This window comes from Neopelma chrysocephalum, unplaced genomic scaffold, assembly GCF_003984885.1.
Source record: "Neopelma chrysocephalum unplaced genomic scaffold, ASM398488v2 Primary Assembly neopelma1_43, whole genome shotgun sequence".
NCBI classification, from domain to species: domain Eukaryota; kingdom Metazoa; phylum Chordata; class Aves; order Passeriformes; family Pipridae; genus Neopelma; species Neopelma chrysocephalum.
Genome location: NW_020897702.1, coordinates 16822453 through 16838818, shown reverse-complemented (window position 1 = coordinate 16838818; position 16366 = coordinate 16822453). Strand labels below are relative to the sequence as shown.

Below are 16366 nucleotides of genomic sequence, written 5' to 3'. Positions count from 1 at the left end.
TAACCCAACCTGCACGTGTGCAAACACCACAGGTCAGATGATGCAAACACACTGTAACTCAGGTGTCTAAGTACTGACAGGCAAATTCAGCCGCGTTCTACAGCCATGGGTTTCACAGTGCCACAGAATGTTTTGCTAATACAATAGATTCTGACATATGCAGTCACATGTCAGCACAAGGACAGTAATTATATGATCAATAAACCATTCTTTAGGGAGATCTATAATAGCTGTTCCAATATCACAATACCTATGGCATATGGCAAAAGACAGAAGGAAAAATCAAGTTAGGAACCTTTATATGGGAAAAATCACAACCAGTTGTCAGTTAATTAAACTAACTACCTCTGAGGCAGTGATGTATTTATCTAGACTCTTAACAATGAATAAAAAGAAAAAGGCATGCTTGGAGCCTGGCTTGTCTCATCCAAAACTAGACACATAAACAGGTCAGTGGTCTAGAAAGGCAGCTATGGGAAGTATTTCAGGTGAAACTGTCTGCTACAGGCATCTGAGGGCACATTACAGCAATACCAGTGCTTGTGTGTCTGTTTTCTGTGACGAACATGAAAGTTAAGCACTATACAGTTACCAATACCACCACAAAACAGGTGAGCAATAGAAGATCTCAGATTTGTATTGAAAAAGAAATGGGAGGAAAATTTCTGCCTTTATCCAAATCTGCTTCTGAAAAGGGCAGATTCTGAGCTCTTCCAAGCTCAGATAGCACCATTTCATTTGAATGGCGAACGAAAAAGGAAATCTGAGTTACTATTTTGTTTGCAAAGGTCTCAGAACTATCGCATCTGAGGTTTCTTCCCCTCTAGCCTACTTTTTCTGTCGTAAATTTTTCATTATTCAAATAATTGATTTTAAAAAGCAAATAACACTATTGCCTGAAAATCTACTAAATACGTGCTCCTATGCAAAGCGTTATTTCTAGAGTGACTAACTTTTCCAGAAGTCACTTCTTTCAGCTTATTCTATTGGAAATTAAAATGATGTGTACTGGGATTTGGGCAATAAATGCCTTCCCATCAACAGCACCTTCTCATCAGTAGCTGAAAATACTATTACACACCTTATCTTTTCTCTTGACATACAGTTGCTTTCCCAACCTACAAAACTAAGTCATTAAGGCTACAAGATATTCTAATTAATTTTCAAAACATAAGACTTAGTGTTAAGAGACTTCACCCGAAACAACTTGCAGAATTGGTTTGCCAGCAATCTGTGTTCCCTCTCCTGTCCTTACAGCTTATGGCAGGAAATTGCTACTTCACCACATCTCCCAGGTGCAGACAGCAGAAGCTAAAGCCATCCAGAGGAGAAACTAACCAGTTCTTCTCTGCATTTCACGACATGTCTGCACTCCTCTTGCATCTTTTTAATTTAGGCTTGTAATTGAGTTCTCTGAAATAAATCGCTAAGTCTCTTTGGTGTCAGGTATAAATTGTTAGGAATGTGAAAATGTGATACAAAGGAGAATTTTAATAAATAGGATAAAGGCTGAGAGAATAGGTGAGGAGAAGAGCTCAAATGACAGTACATCTCATAAAAACCCCTCCAATCTAATATCCTGTCTGCAGAAGCAGCCTTTAGAACATGCTTAAGAAGGATAATAAGGAATGTGGCAAATATAATAATCCTTCCTCAAACAGTCAGCAGATTAGAGATCACTAATTGTCACAAGGCTTAAGGGAGCGAGTGACAACACGGCTCCATGGTACCGATGCAGCACAAAGGGTTGGGTAAACCATCTGCTTCCCAACAGCACATTTATTCTGGGAGAAATCTCTCTCTTTAGCAGCTACAATAAACGGTCTCTGTAACGTGACTGTGTCCTGAATCTCATACAGTCCAACATAGGCAGACCTTTCTCTCAGTGGAGACTATAAATACTGAGTTGGAATAATATTTAAATGCTAATAGAGAGCAGTTCATACCACAGAGGTAATCAGAAAACTTTAAAGATGCCACTTATTTTGGAGAGCTCATTTAGCCGTTACTTCCCCATTACACTCTCCCAAACAGCCTACTGTCCTCTCCCACCTAGAAATGCTGCTTCACAACAAAAGAGCCATCATTCTGAGGCAAAACAGAGGCTAATTACACCCATAATCTGCCCGTCTAGCCAACATCCTATACTTCAGGCAAGAACAGAAAATCAGGGTGATTATGAAACATATGCACATATGGCATTGCCCTCACAACCTTTGCCTATTGAAGCCTTCCACAGGCAAGTTCTGTAGCCAGACCAGAAAGTTCAACAAATAGTCATGGACTTATTATCCCTGCATTGGTCTAATCCTTTTTAGGGCTACAAACTCATTTGACTCAATTCCACAAACACACAAGCTGATACAAATTAACACGGAAAACATTTCTTCATAAGAAATGAAGCAGACAGTTCTGTGTATTTGTCTTCCTTACAAGGAAATGCTGTGCTAAGCAGGAAGAAAGTCAGCCACCGAAGAATAATGACAACTATCACTTGAGCATACAACTGTTACAGAGAGCACCAAATTACCATTCTCCTCTGTGAGGAATCCTGGCTTACACCCCTGATCTGGAGGACATTCAAAGAGCAGTGGAAGAGCATAGAAGAACATGAAAGCAAACCTGTAATCTCAGTGTGCCATAGGCATTAATTAACCTGGCTGCCATCCAGACTGCTGGCATCAAAATCCGCTTATCTGGAAGCTGCACATTTCAGCATTTCTGCAGACACTATTACACACAGAGGCACTGCACTGCACAGGGGCAGTGAGCTACCCAAAAATAAGAAAAAGAGGCAGAAATGGAGGAACACTAAATATTATTACAGTGCAATCAGAAGATCTGTTAGTAGTTGGAAAAACACGTTATCTGAAGAAATGGCACATCTGAATAAAGCAGAGGTTGCATCAAGTACGTAATAAAAACAACTTCAGAAAAACAAGCATGAACGATCTCTAGAGAGAATACACCACAGTCGAGGAACAATTGTGCTGAAGCCAGAAAGGGAGAACAGTTCAAGTAAAGGTATTTGTCTCTGAAAAGGAATTGTTTTTCTACATACCTGTCCAGTCTCCTACTATTTTTACGTGGACCCCAAACGTTGCTTTGGTATCTGTAGGGCACTAAAAATATTAAATATATTAAGGACCACTTCTGGTTAATAAAAAAATAACAAAATGCATTCAAAGTACAGTTGTTAAGACAGAATATGGTGTAAATAGGTCATTCCTGAGCAGCCATACCAGCAGCCATACCATTTAAAAAGCAAGTCTATCATCAGTACAGTTTGGGAAGTCAAGCATGTCTAGTCTCCAGTCAGACTTAACCCTTTCTTCTGGTCACAGAGGAGTTTTGACGTTTCCTTGGGGGTGTGATTTGGAACAGTCACTTCACTAAGTGTTACTCAGAAATTATACCAACCGTAGATACAAAAGCATGGAAATACTCTACTATCAACACTTATCACTCATAATCAGGAACCAACCCATCACTCCTATTTCAAGTCTTTTAAGAGATTTCTGGTTCTTGAACGTCAGAGTCCATGTTTTCAAGCTGATCATTCTCACACAACTGATGCTTTCCTCTAAACGGAAACTGAGATTTTGCTGCACTCCACAAGAGCTTACAGTTTGCAAAGGAAAAGCACCAGATTGTGTGGCACATCATAAAAATCACTATGTAGCCACCATTTTCTCGCTCTGCACATATGCCCTCACCTCAGGGCTATTTGCTTGTGACTATTAACACAGGAATGCTATTATTTACAGTCTCATCCACACCATGGTACCTAAAAACCTCCAGACAAGCCAAGTCAAAGGTCTAAGGTACCCCCCAAGTTTTGTTTCTTGTTAGCTACAGGGGCATTTCAAATGCACTGCCTGGACAGCTTTGGCAGGTATACCAAATAATTGCACACATAAACAGGGCAAGCAACTATTACTCAAGAAAAGATTCATTGCTTCTCTTCTATAAACCAACAGCAATAATTTTTTTCGATAACAGATATTACTACTGAATTTTGATGCCTTTCTTAGAACCTGTTAATGATTGATCCAAGCTCCATCATGAAACCAATACTTAACAGACGATGCTCCTGTCTCTCTTTTTTTTTTCCTACTGCTAAAGACAAATATGAGTTCTGAGGAGAGGGTTTAAGTTCAAGAAACACATCTATATTATAAATAAAAGAGGTCCAGGTAGCAAATCCAAGCACCAAATAATCAAGCACTACGCTTGTGAAGATTTAGCTCTGTTGTGGAGCTTTGTCATTAGCGTTCCCAAGATAATCTGTTGTGGAGTGCAAAACCACTGGCCTCAGGGCTGAAGGTCAGTTCCTTATTTAACAGCAGACACAGATAAAAGGTTAGTACTATCTACACCTTGGCAAACCTAAACAGGGAATACAAAGTCCCAGCTAGTCACTCCATTTTCCTGAAGGGGAAGAGCACTCTTGTTAAGATTGTTGATTACTAAACATACTTATATTTAACTTCTTGTCATCTTCCAAGTTTTCCTATAAAAATGGGATAGAGAAGCCTAGAGTCCCAAATATTTCCGCAAGTTACAGACTTCAAAAGCAAAACGGCATTAAGGGAGGGATGCTGGCAAACTTCACACAATGAGGCCATGGTTTGCTATGTCTAGTTGCAATGTCTTCCTACAAAAATATCAAAGACCAATAAAAGCAGGTAAGTAGCCTCTCAGGTAGAAAGTTGTGTACTGGCAGTAAAAATGTCTGTTCTCCTGGAGGCTTCTGTAAGAGCCTTTAGCAGGGTTTATTTTTCACTCTGGGCTATCGCACTGTTCTCTGTTTCACAGGAGGTTGACTGATTTTCTTCGTTTAACTACCCACAGTCCCAGTTCGGTACATCTTCTGTAAAATTGTCTGTCATTTCCTCCTTCCATCAAGTTAATGGCAGAATACTCCTTGTCTCCAGCAAGAATAGGTTAAAACCTTTTATACTTTACATTACCCTTGTGACTAACTCCTTTCTGCACTACTCTGAAAAATTATCCAATAAAAGTGAGATTTATTTCTCTTTAAATTGTAGGAAACCTATTTTGATACTTATAACTGGATACGAGAGATCCTCAGAGAGTTCTGAAAAAAAGTTATTGTACTGCTAAGTCTTACCAGAAGAAACATGCCCATATGGGCTACATGGAGTGAAATGACCCCACTTCAAGAGAGAAAAAGCATATAGATGGTCCAGTGAAGGGCCACCAAAACAATGAGAGGATTGGACAACCTGACACACAAAGAGAGGTCAAAAAGGGAATGTGCTTGTGCAACCCACACAGAAGTCTTGAGGAGATCACTGTCTTCAAAGAAATCAAAAATAGCTATAGAGAAAATGAAAGTGCTCTCCTGTCTTCAGCATCATGCGTGGAAACAGGACAACAGACCAGGAGCACAAGTTGTTGGAGGGGAAATTTCAGAAAAATATTCTTCCTTGTAGAATAGGCAGAGAAATGGTACAATTTCTCCTGCTAATTCAGCTTCACTTGACCCTGAATAACCTAATCTAAAGCCCTTGCACCAGAAGGTCAAGCCACATGATCTCCAGAAGCCTCTTCCAACTTTAGACTTTCCTATATACTTGTAATTATAACTTTAAAATTTGTATTTACATTTTTTTCCTGAATGGATCACTTACTTTACCTCTCTCATCTCCATGAAGACAATTAAGTTTCCAAACCGTGGCTTTCTCAAGACCATTAGAGAATATATTGCAGCAGCTTAAGAAATATTCAAAGACAGTTTTTCAAAAGTTTAATCATGGAAGTGGGTAAACTTTTCTATGTTATTAACAGACCACTTGGCATGTGTAATGAAGTGCAGTGAAAATATTGTCTTATATATTTAACCTTCTTCATGAAATCACGGAATCATATCACAGCTGAGACTAGAAAGCATCTCTAGTGACCGGCTACTTCAATCCTCCTTCAAGAGCAGGGTCTTCAAGAACAGGTGGCCCAGGACAATGTCCAACTATGCTTTGAATGTCTCCAAGGATAGTGACTCTATAGCCTCTCTGGGCAATCTGTGCTGCCCTTACAGAAAAAGTGTTTTTCTTAGGTCTTGATGAAACTTCCTGTATATTAGTTTGTGTTGTCCTGTCACTGGGTGAGTGTCTAGCTCTGTTTTCTTCACTTATCCCTTAATTCCCGCTCTCTCAGCCTCTCCTCATATTTAGAGACGCTCCATTTCCTTAATGATCTTCATGGCTCTTTGTGCTCTAATACATCCATGTCTCTTTTATACCAGCGAGCCCAGAACTGGACACAGAGATTCAGATATATCTCACCAGTGCTGATCAGAGAAGGGTCACCTCCCTGGACCTGCTGGCAACAGCCTGCGTAGTACAGCCAAGGAAACTGTTGGCTTTTTTTTGCTGGTTCATGGTCAACTTAGTGTCCACCAGGACCCCCTGGTCATTCTCTGTTGATCTGCTTTCCAGCCAGGCAGGTCAGAGTTATTGCCTTTGTCAAATAAAAGTGTATCAGTGGCCTCAGCAATGCATCATGCCCTCTCTGCAGCTGTGAACAAAACCAACTAAAATTGTTTTTAAAATTTCTTTTGGCAAATAACATTTGGACTTCCTCATGCTGCTTTTAATCTGGGAGCCCTAAGAAACAATTCACTGTATTGTGTTGAGAGCTACATGCAGCCCCTTACTTCTTCTTTATTGCCCAGTACACTGCACAGTAGGAAACTGTAAAGATTAGTCATTCTTAAAATAAAAAAATAATTTCTCTTAGTTCCTTTTCCTTAAATATACCATGTTTTCCAGACAGGTAAATCACTAACTTGAATAGTCTGTAATGAGAAGGGACAGTAGACATCATTAAACTAAGGGTCACAAGTGCTTTTCAGTAGTCCTTTCCAGATTTTGAAAACCTGGTTTGCTGCATTCATCTGATTAAAAGGCTATGATTCGCAAATCAACAGTTGCAGATAGTGTAACTACTTGAAGTTTTGTTAATTTTATTCTAACTTTAAGCAATATATACCTTTTAGAAGTGAAAGATTTTACAGGTATGAACATCTACACTAATCAGGTTACCTGCTAGCATTTGGCCCTCCTCCAAAAGCAATTGGAAGCCAAAGGAATTCTGTTAAATTTAATAGGAGTTTTGCAGATTTACACCCCAAGAGAAACAAAACTATGTTCTTAGCATTAGTAAACTGGTAGATTTCTCCAGAGCTGGTAATCACATGTGAGCAAGTTTAAAATGCCTAATTTTATTTTATTTTTGTATGTATGTTCACATTCAACAGAATTATAGTATCTTATATGCAGATAAAACCTATGGAATATGGATTATTCTATATTTTCATAAAACACTCACTTTGCCATATATTTTTTCCTTTTTTTTGCAAGCTAACTTGGAATACAAATGCAAGTTATCACATAAGAATTTTGCAACAATCCCTGGAGAACTTTATGCTTATAAACCACCAAATTAATTACACTCACTAGTAACTATAGCTCTACTATCTATCTCTATGCTGAGATAAAATTTAGATGATAATTTCAATAAACTTAATAATATATAATGTACAAGATTAATACATACTTGAAATGTATTTTTTTAATCAGTTTTACATTGTGATCACGGTTCTAAGTTACCCACTGCCTTGCTTTTATATGAACATAAAGTGAGCAAACTAATTACTGTTAGATCATAGTGATAATACCTTATACCCACAATAGTGGCTTCGCATTGCACCAGCGGGGGCTTAGATTGGATATTAGGAAAAATTTCTACACCAAAACAGTGGTCCAGCAGTGGAACAGGCTGTCTAAGGAAGTGGTGGAGTCACCACACCTGGAAGTGTTCAAAAGACATGTAGACATGGTTTAATAGTGGACTTAGCAGTGCCAGATTAATGGTTGTACTTAATCTTAAAAGATCTTTTCCAATCTAAGTGATTCCATGATTCTATATGGGTACAAAAATCTGCTCTAGGTGATGAGCAATGGAGAAATCTGCATATGAGAGCACAACAAAAAGCAAATGAAAACTATGTTATAAGCATCTGTGCCTCCAGCTTAGAATACCCTGAATATTTAACATCACTGGTATCTACTCCCAGTCAAAAATCAAGTACAGAACAAGAAACAGGACAAACCTTACTAAAATTGTTTTAATGGTATTAAATAATATTCAATATTTTAAAACACACTTTTTAGGCCTTGGGGTGCATGGAGTGTGGTGAGTCAACAGAAAACTAGCAAGAAAATAGAAAGTTAATTCCTGAATGCTTCCAGTTCTTCTGTACTACTCTTCTGTGCTGGATAAGAAGACAGACTGGGAAAGATATGTTACCTGGAAAAGCATAAATGGGATCTAAAGGGACCTGTTACTTACTGGATAATTCACCCACCAGACTGACAGTTTTTCCCCAGTCTATTGTTGTGTGTTTATGAATTCTTATGCACCTCAGTTTATTGTTAAATTTTATGAATTCTGTCATACCTTCATATTGCCTCCCTTTCTCCCTCAGATTTTCCCTCCAAAAGTTGTTTGTTACCCTGTCTCCCCAGTTTTCCCACTCCTCTGCTGCTTATTGGTCACAGCCTGCCACCATGCAGGGAGAGCTACCATTGGCCCATTCCCTCAGAGACCCGGGAGTTCCACCCACCTTTGCCCTGTCCCCCTATCACACTTTTCCCTGAGTTGTCAATCTCTTGCGCCTCCCCAGGTTAGAATCCACCCCTCAAACCTACGTTATTTAAACCCTTGTTTCCCCCAAATAAACGGCATTGCTGCACGAGACCTCAACTGTGTCAGAACCCTTATTGCAGTGCCCGGTCCCATTCCCTTCCCCCCGCGGACCGCGGCACTCTTCCATGAGAATTGTGAAGCCTCTTTGGAGAGATGTTACGTTTTGATTACAGGCTGTCACGGAAATGCTAATGTATGCACCAAGATAACACTGCAGAATATCTGTTATCAGAAGAAAGGAGATGAAAGAGATGCCCAAGTTACATATCCCCATGTGGCTCTGCAAATAAACCTCCTTACAAGTTCCTGTGGAGATACTGCTCTCAAGTATACTGCACCACAGTAAACACCATCTTCTGAATTTGCTGCTGTAGTAGGTGGTCTGAATAGTGCCCAAAGTTACAAAGAAGATCTGTGTGACAGCTGGAAGAACAAAGTGTCTGATTTGGGGAATTAAAAAGCTCATTGTGGGGTTTGTTTAAATAAAAGGAAACTCCTTCAAAGAAGGCTTTCACTTTGAGGAAAAAGCCATGATATGATCCTAATATGGATTTCCAGATATCCTGGTCGGGACTGGAAACACTGCAGAGACCCCATTTCCATGCTACTGCCTGCGAGGGTGGACCAGTTGCACTGCAAACCCCAGTTCATCAGCCCATCTTTACTCCAGACTCAGATGAAGCCTTACCCAGATCAAGAAAACTCATTAAAGACTTGGCATGTTTGGAAAAGAGGCAGAAATGATGGGGGAAAAAAAAGAGGAACAAAACACAACCAATGTATTTTCCCTCCTGTAAAGGGAAAAAAAAATAAAAAGAAAAGAAATAAAAGGCTTTAAACTTCGTCAACTGACAAGCAAATATGAACCTCAGAAGCTCAGTAAGCTGTAGCTTGTTTGATTTCATACAGAACTGATATAAACATTCCTAAAATGATTCACTCTGACATCAGAAAATTATCAGGAGTGATGACAAACACAGGCATGTTATATAAAGGTAGCCAAAAAATAGTAGCTAGGCTTCAGTCTGACTCATAGGAGGTGAACTCTGTTACACTGGACTATCCCTGTTTTAACTAATTAATCCCATAAGAAGTAAATTTCAGAGGAAAAAAAGTTACTATGTGGAGTTATTCTTTTAAACACATTTCCCCCTCAAAGGCTTTGAGATTTACTAAAACATCTGTTTATTTTTCTGTTTCATGTTATTTTACAGTATGGATTTTGTTTAAAAGTTTTCCCTGTTAGAGACTTGGCCTTAAAGCTGTCCTAATTTAACTGGCAGACATCAGCAGACATTATAACATCTCTGAATGTGGGGAAATCCTAACCAGGGAACATGATTTAAGTATCGAGGGTGTCTGGATGATCAAGGCAAGACCACCATGCCTTGAATACTCATTGCTTAAGCCAGAGCCCTCCCAGCTCTACAGCCAACTCCTTGTAAGCAGCCCAGCTGCAGAAACATATCCCAAACACTTTTCCTTTTCACTTTCCATTCCCATATACTCCTTGTTGTACAATCTCAAACACCTCCAGTCTAGCTAGTGGAAAAAACACACCACAACACTGCAGGATGCATCACTGGGCAGCTGCAGTTCCAAGAAGGATCATTCCGGTCATCTGGGGTCTAACTTGCTCTAACACAAACCACAAACCCACACCCACTAATTCCCGTGAGTCTGTAGTTCAGCATTTCCTACTTCAGTTCCTGCAGTCTCAGTTGTTAAATTTCTCTCAGTGTTCAAAATGATCTTTGTTTTTCTTAGGTCTGAATCTATGACCATTTGTTCCTTGATTTCACTCTTGCACCACAGGAAAACACAAATCTTTAATGTAACAAATACCTTAGAATTGTAAATAGAACAATACTTGTAAAATACATATAATGTTGCATAAAACACAAAAATCGTTGAATATATAATATGGAATTTCTTTTTTTGTTTTCTAGTACATCTGTAGTAGCCCAACTGCTATTCTATTGCTGTTATGGATGCACTACAGATACAATTTGACAGACTAATCAGTATTTCTTTGCCTCTGCAGCTCAACCAAAGCAAAAAACTTGCTGCTGCCCTTTCACCCCAGCAGACACTTTACACTTCACACTTCACAGAATCACAGAATGCACAAGTTGGAAGAAACCCATAGGGATCATCAAGTCCAGCTCCCTATAACATAGTAAAATGTTTCAATACTAGCGATGTTCAGTCTATATAAATTATGAATTTCAAGCTGCTAGCTCGGGAAAGAAGCAAATCACAACCTTTCAAGATGCTCAGGATGCAAGCCTTCATGCCTGAACAATGCTCCAGCCCAAGCTACCTCTCTGAGTCCTCCAAAGGCACGTGGACATATTGCCAAGCAACGCTGTGCTGAGCTGACAACAGGTGAACAAGGAAAGTGAATGGCACAAGAGATTCATTCTCTATCATTCCTGAGCAAAACTATGGGCCAACCCCAGACTCATGCTAACTGGCTCCCAGTGGTGTGAGGCACTAATGGAAAAACCATCAATGGATCAATAGGTTTTCCAGTCAGATCACCAACACCCTGAGGAATCCTCTGTCCCTCCAAACTCCCCTGCTAGCACACACAGTATTTTGCCAGGCTAAAGCAGAGATCCCCACCAGTCAGATGGTCTTAATTTTAGGACAGTAAGAGGCAAGGGACTTCATTTCCTCTGACGTTTTGTCCACATGTTAATAGTATTCATGTTAAAGGTTGTTTGTTTTTTTTTTCATTTTGACATTTTCCTGCAGTTCCGAGACCTTTCTCTAACCTGATCTAGCAGCTAAACTAAAATCACCACTTCCTGATGGGAGAAAACACATTTCTTTGTTAAACGCAGTAGATACTTATTATATATTCTAAATTTAGTTTCATAGTACTAAAGAAACCCAAACCAAAACAAACAAAAAAAACAAAACAAATAAAACAAAACAAAAAAAATCCTGCTTATAAGAGGAATCTGCCACCTTCCATTTAAAGTGTCTGCTGAAGGAGAACTTGGAATTTAGTGAACTCGAATGTAACAATTTCTGTGTTCCCTTCATCCAGGATTTTAAAGTTTAAATAAAAGTCAGGGTTTACATAGGGTTTTTATACAGACCCCAAAACTATTAATCCCCAAACCAAACAAAAAAGTCTAAGGAAGTACTAAAGACATCTGCAATATTAATCTATTCTATTTTTGTTTTACTTAAATTCTTCATCAAACAGCTGCTAGATAGTCTACTTCTACGAAGAGCAGACAAGCTCTAGGGATTTCTTTAGTTTGCCAGCAAGATACTTCATAATTTCCCTAAATGCTCTGCAAATCATCTCACAAAGACAAGTTTTATAACTATTTGCACAAGATATTTAACAAATCTTATTAGAATGTCATCATGTTAGATTTTGTTTTTATTGTATTTATCTGACAGTATGAACTTAGCTCTTGATGTCCTCACATAGTTTTTACTCAGGCAAACTTCCAACAACTTTTACATTTTTTTTATGAAGTATTTCAGAATTTGGCCCCTAGGCTTTTCCTGTTTTGGACAGTTTATTTCTTAAGTTTACAGTGCAGGACACATGTTTCTCCATCATCTCCTTGTGCAATACAAAATTTCTTGCTTAAAGAAGCTTAGAGCTAAAACTTCACTTCTAGACTGTTAATATGTTCACTGATTTCAAATGAACCCTGGATTATCCATGAATAAAGACAACTCTGGTCTACAAAACACTGAGTTTTTTCTTACAAAAGCAAATGTATTACTTGCAACGTTGTTTATACTCATATATTATTTGCTGAGACTTTTCTGACAAGGAATCAAGCCCAAAAAACATAAATGTACAGATCAGGGCCACCACCTTGTAATCCCATCATGCCCAAATCCAGATATCAAATGGACTTAAACAGAGGTGCAGAGGTAAAACAAGGAAAACTCAAATCTAACAAAAAAAAAAATCAAACCAAGAACTTTAAAGGTAGAAAATCTATGAATAAGTAACAGCTCTCAGTCACTTACATGCTGTATATAACTTGTAATGTACATTCAGAAATCTCTTCCGGGTAATTCTTCTACCTATTCTGAGATGATTAATGGATTTAAGAGTTTCTCTGCCCAAGATTCAGTAATAATTACTTTATGAAATTTTAATTTGGATACTAATCAGGCAAAGTATTCTTTCTCAATAATATATACTTGGATTTGAGTGGATCTGAATATCTGCATATGCAAACTTATTCTCTCCTAAAAACTCAGCTTTGACATGTTAAAAAATGTACATATACCATCCCCCTAACCTGGTACATGCCATAAGTGACATAGCAAGGATTTTATCACACATTTCTATGACAAGAGAATGCAAGATCCTCTGGAGTTTTTCTTTTCTTCCTCATACAGAATTGTATGTGGAAGGAAAGGAAGAAAGATGTGGCACTACAAATCCTCATGATGTGATCTGCTTCAAATCAACCATCTGCACAAAAAGATGGAGAACCAGAAAAATGACATAACTTCTTGGAATTTTTTTTTTACCAGACTCTACCAGGTTCTACTTCAGTGGGATTTAAAAGCAGATTTGTTATGCTGCACTGAAGTAGGGGAGGTCGGAGTACATTGTAACACAGGATAAAATTTCTACTTTCAAAAAATATTTCAATTCTCTTGTTGCAGGTAGTTGATAATTGCTTACCTGGTGCCAGAACTGGGATCTAGACACTGAATGAAGATCCAAAACTCTTTGGAAGATCCGAAGACACAGTCACTGGAGTCTCAAGAGTGAGATCTTTGCTGTGGCTTCTTTATTTTGATTTTTTTCTTTATATGTGCAACTTCCAAGCCATCTGCCTCTTCTAACTCTATCTCATGAAGCTACTAATCGGCTAACATACAGAGTAGTTCTTATACAGACACAAAGCTCAACAAGTGTTTATGCAAGTTACCTGTGTCTAAGTATCAATAGGAGTAACTTCAGATATGTGTCAATTAAAAAAAAATCTTTAAAGGAAACTTCAGAATATTTAGATTTCAGGTCCAAGGGGAAACAAGGGCATGACAGCAGCTAGCAACACCTAAAACCATCAAAACTTTGGAATAACAGATTATTTGATCCAGCATTTATAGATTGCTGTTGCAAAGCAAAAGTTTCACCAAATCTCAGATCTTAGCCATCTCCAAATTTAGAAGAATTCACCTCTTAGTTTTGTCCTTATTTCAACGTCTGTTACAGTCTTAAGTTCTACATGAGGTGATGTAATTGTTTCCAACCCTCCTATGCCACGAGAAAATCAAAACTACTGAAATAACAAGGTCACCAAGCTTTATGAGCTGCTGGGAGTAGACACCAGTCTACTCTAAACTGCAACTTACGAGAGTTTGTGCATTGACTCTGTAGTAGATTCAGCAGAGGCTGCACAAGAGAACCCAGGACATCTTCTGAAGCACTTAATATCTGCAAAACACAAGGCTATTTCCATGAGGCTTACTACCAATCACCACATGCTAATGCAAGAAATTCCAAAAACACAGCAGAAAAAGTGACTCCTGTTGTAAGACACTAATATATATTCTAAATAGGAATCTACTTCTGAAGCTATTTATTGGCAAAAAAAAAAAAAAAAAGGGAAGCATGGAGTCATAAATGGTCAGTACTATGGATTCATGCTGCCACAAACAACCAGTAACACAGTAACACAGTTAAGTGTCTGGAAAGAGAGGGAACTCAATACCGGTGGAAAATGTAAGATGGAGAAAAACTCAATGCTACTGTAAACTGCAAGCCTTAGTCTCTCCTTGTTGATACAGGTTAAAATGAAGAGCAACCAGAATGGAGTCAAAGGAAACAAACACTTTCTAAAATGTAAAAAAAAAAAAAAAAAAGGAAGAATAAACTAATTTTTTTCTCAGTTTTGGTAAGAGGGACCATCCTTACTACTGGAAATTCTTACTATTGATAATGTTTGTTTTCTTTTTCAAGGTCTTTAAAGATTGTCTAAAAAAATTTCATCTAAACTGTATTCCATAGCAGATGAGTTACACACTTTCTTCCAGAAAAGTGTAAAGAAATGTCAATCTTGGGAAACAGAGCACTAGAGAGATTTCTGATGTTTCTTTGGATGGTCTGATCTCCAGACTATATCTTTTGGTTGGTTTAAAAGACATCTCCTCAAAAGTGTTCATCAAGTGGACACACACAAAAAAAATTTGTCCATTTACAAACACTCAACTATTTATACACAGAAAATATTTCTCTCAACTATAGATGAAAACATCTTGAAGCTGACTGTGTTCTGCTCAGATTCAACTGTAAGATGCAATAGTGTCCTATCTAAAACAAGTAAATTGGACATGAGGGCATACAGGACTGTAAATGTTACTCACGCTGTCTTACACAGCACAGTAACAGCTGTGTATAGAAATTGGTAAAAAAAGCATCATAAAATATGTTAAAAAGAAAACTTTTTGTTAAAGTGAAATCAAAGACAGTGGAGCAATGAAGACACTATGAAGTGAGTAATCCACTATGCACTACCTAGAACTGTCCAGCAGGTCACCTACAGGAAACCCAGATGCTAGACCACCTCTTCATTACCTTTCTCACACTTTCCAACAGGTGACAAAGACCAGGACTCATACTAGTAGGTACAAAGTCACTAGTGAGTAAAGACCAGCAGAAGCACACTTCAAAACTGAAGTTAAAAAAAAGCCAGCTTCCACACTGATAATGAGAGAAAACTGAGATCTCCAAGTGTCTGAACTTCAGAATGTACAAAGGACACCACCAGAGGGTTGAGAGAGGTTATTCTTCTTTATTCAGCACTGGTGAAACCATGCTTTGAGACAAATGTTCGGTGCTGGCTTCCTCACTACAAGAGATATGAACATAGTGGATAGCATCCAACCAAGAAGACGATGAAGGGACTGGAACATGTCTTCTATGAGGATAGACTGAGAGAGCTGGGACTGTTCAGACTGGAGAACAGAAGGCTCAAGGGGATCTTATCAAAGTATATAAATACCCGAAGGAAGGGTGCAAAGAGAATAAAGTCTCCTAATGTGCCCTTGATCACAATTAAGAGCTCCCTCCGGCTCCAAGTGAAACATGTGGGAGCTTTGCCAGAGTGCAATTGGAGTGGGTTCAGGGCCTTTACACAGCCTCCCTGTGTGTTCCTCCACCCTGGTGTTATGTAAGAAACTGAGCTAAACTGTAAATATTACACAACCTTGAAAAGGGAAGGGACTGGTAAAATATCTGCACGACTCTTTCACAGTGACTCACCCCTTCATTTCCACTTTTGCTTATCATCCTCACTTAAAAGTATAAAGATATGCCTGAACTGGTCTTTTCTGCTTGAACTTCTTGTCTTTCAAGCATGCTCCAGGCACAGCGAGATATTTCATCAGCATAAACAGGACAACACATGGTGCCTAGGGACAGATATTTTAGCATGGACTGTTGCAATAGGACATGGGGTAATGGTTTTAAACTAAAAGAGGGGAGATTTAGACCAGAGATAAGGAAGAAATGTTGCCTAGAGAAGTGGCAGTGGTAGATGCCCCATCCCTGGAAACATTCAAAGGCCGAGTTGGATGGGGCTCTGAGCAACCTGATCTAGTTGAAGATGTCCCTGCTTATTGCAGAGGG

General features: G+C 38.7%; 1 protein-coding gene across 2 annotated transcripts in view; it reads right to left on the bottom strand.

Moving 5' to 3' along the window:
- NOX4 (NADPH oxidase 4) overlaps positions 1-16366 on the bottom strand; it is a 107224-nt gene that overhangs the window by 59575 nt on the left and 31283 nt on the right. For both annotated transcript variants that reach the window (XM_027677462.1, XM_027677463.1), the window contains exon 12: positions 3062-3122. In XM_027677462.1, the coding sequence (XP_027533263.1) occupies positions 3062-3122 (61 nt within the window). The remainder of the gene's footprint in view (positions 1-3061; positions 3123-16366) is intronic.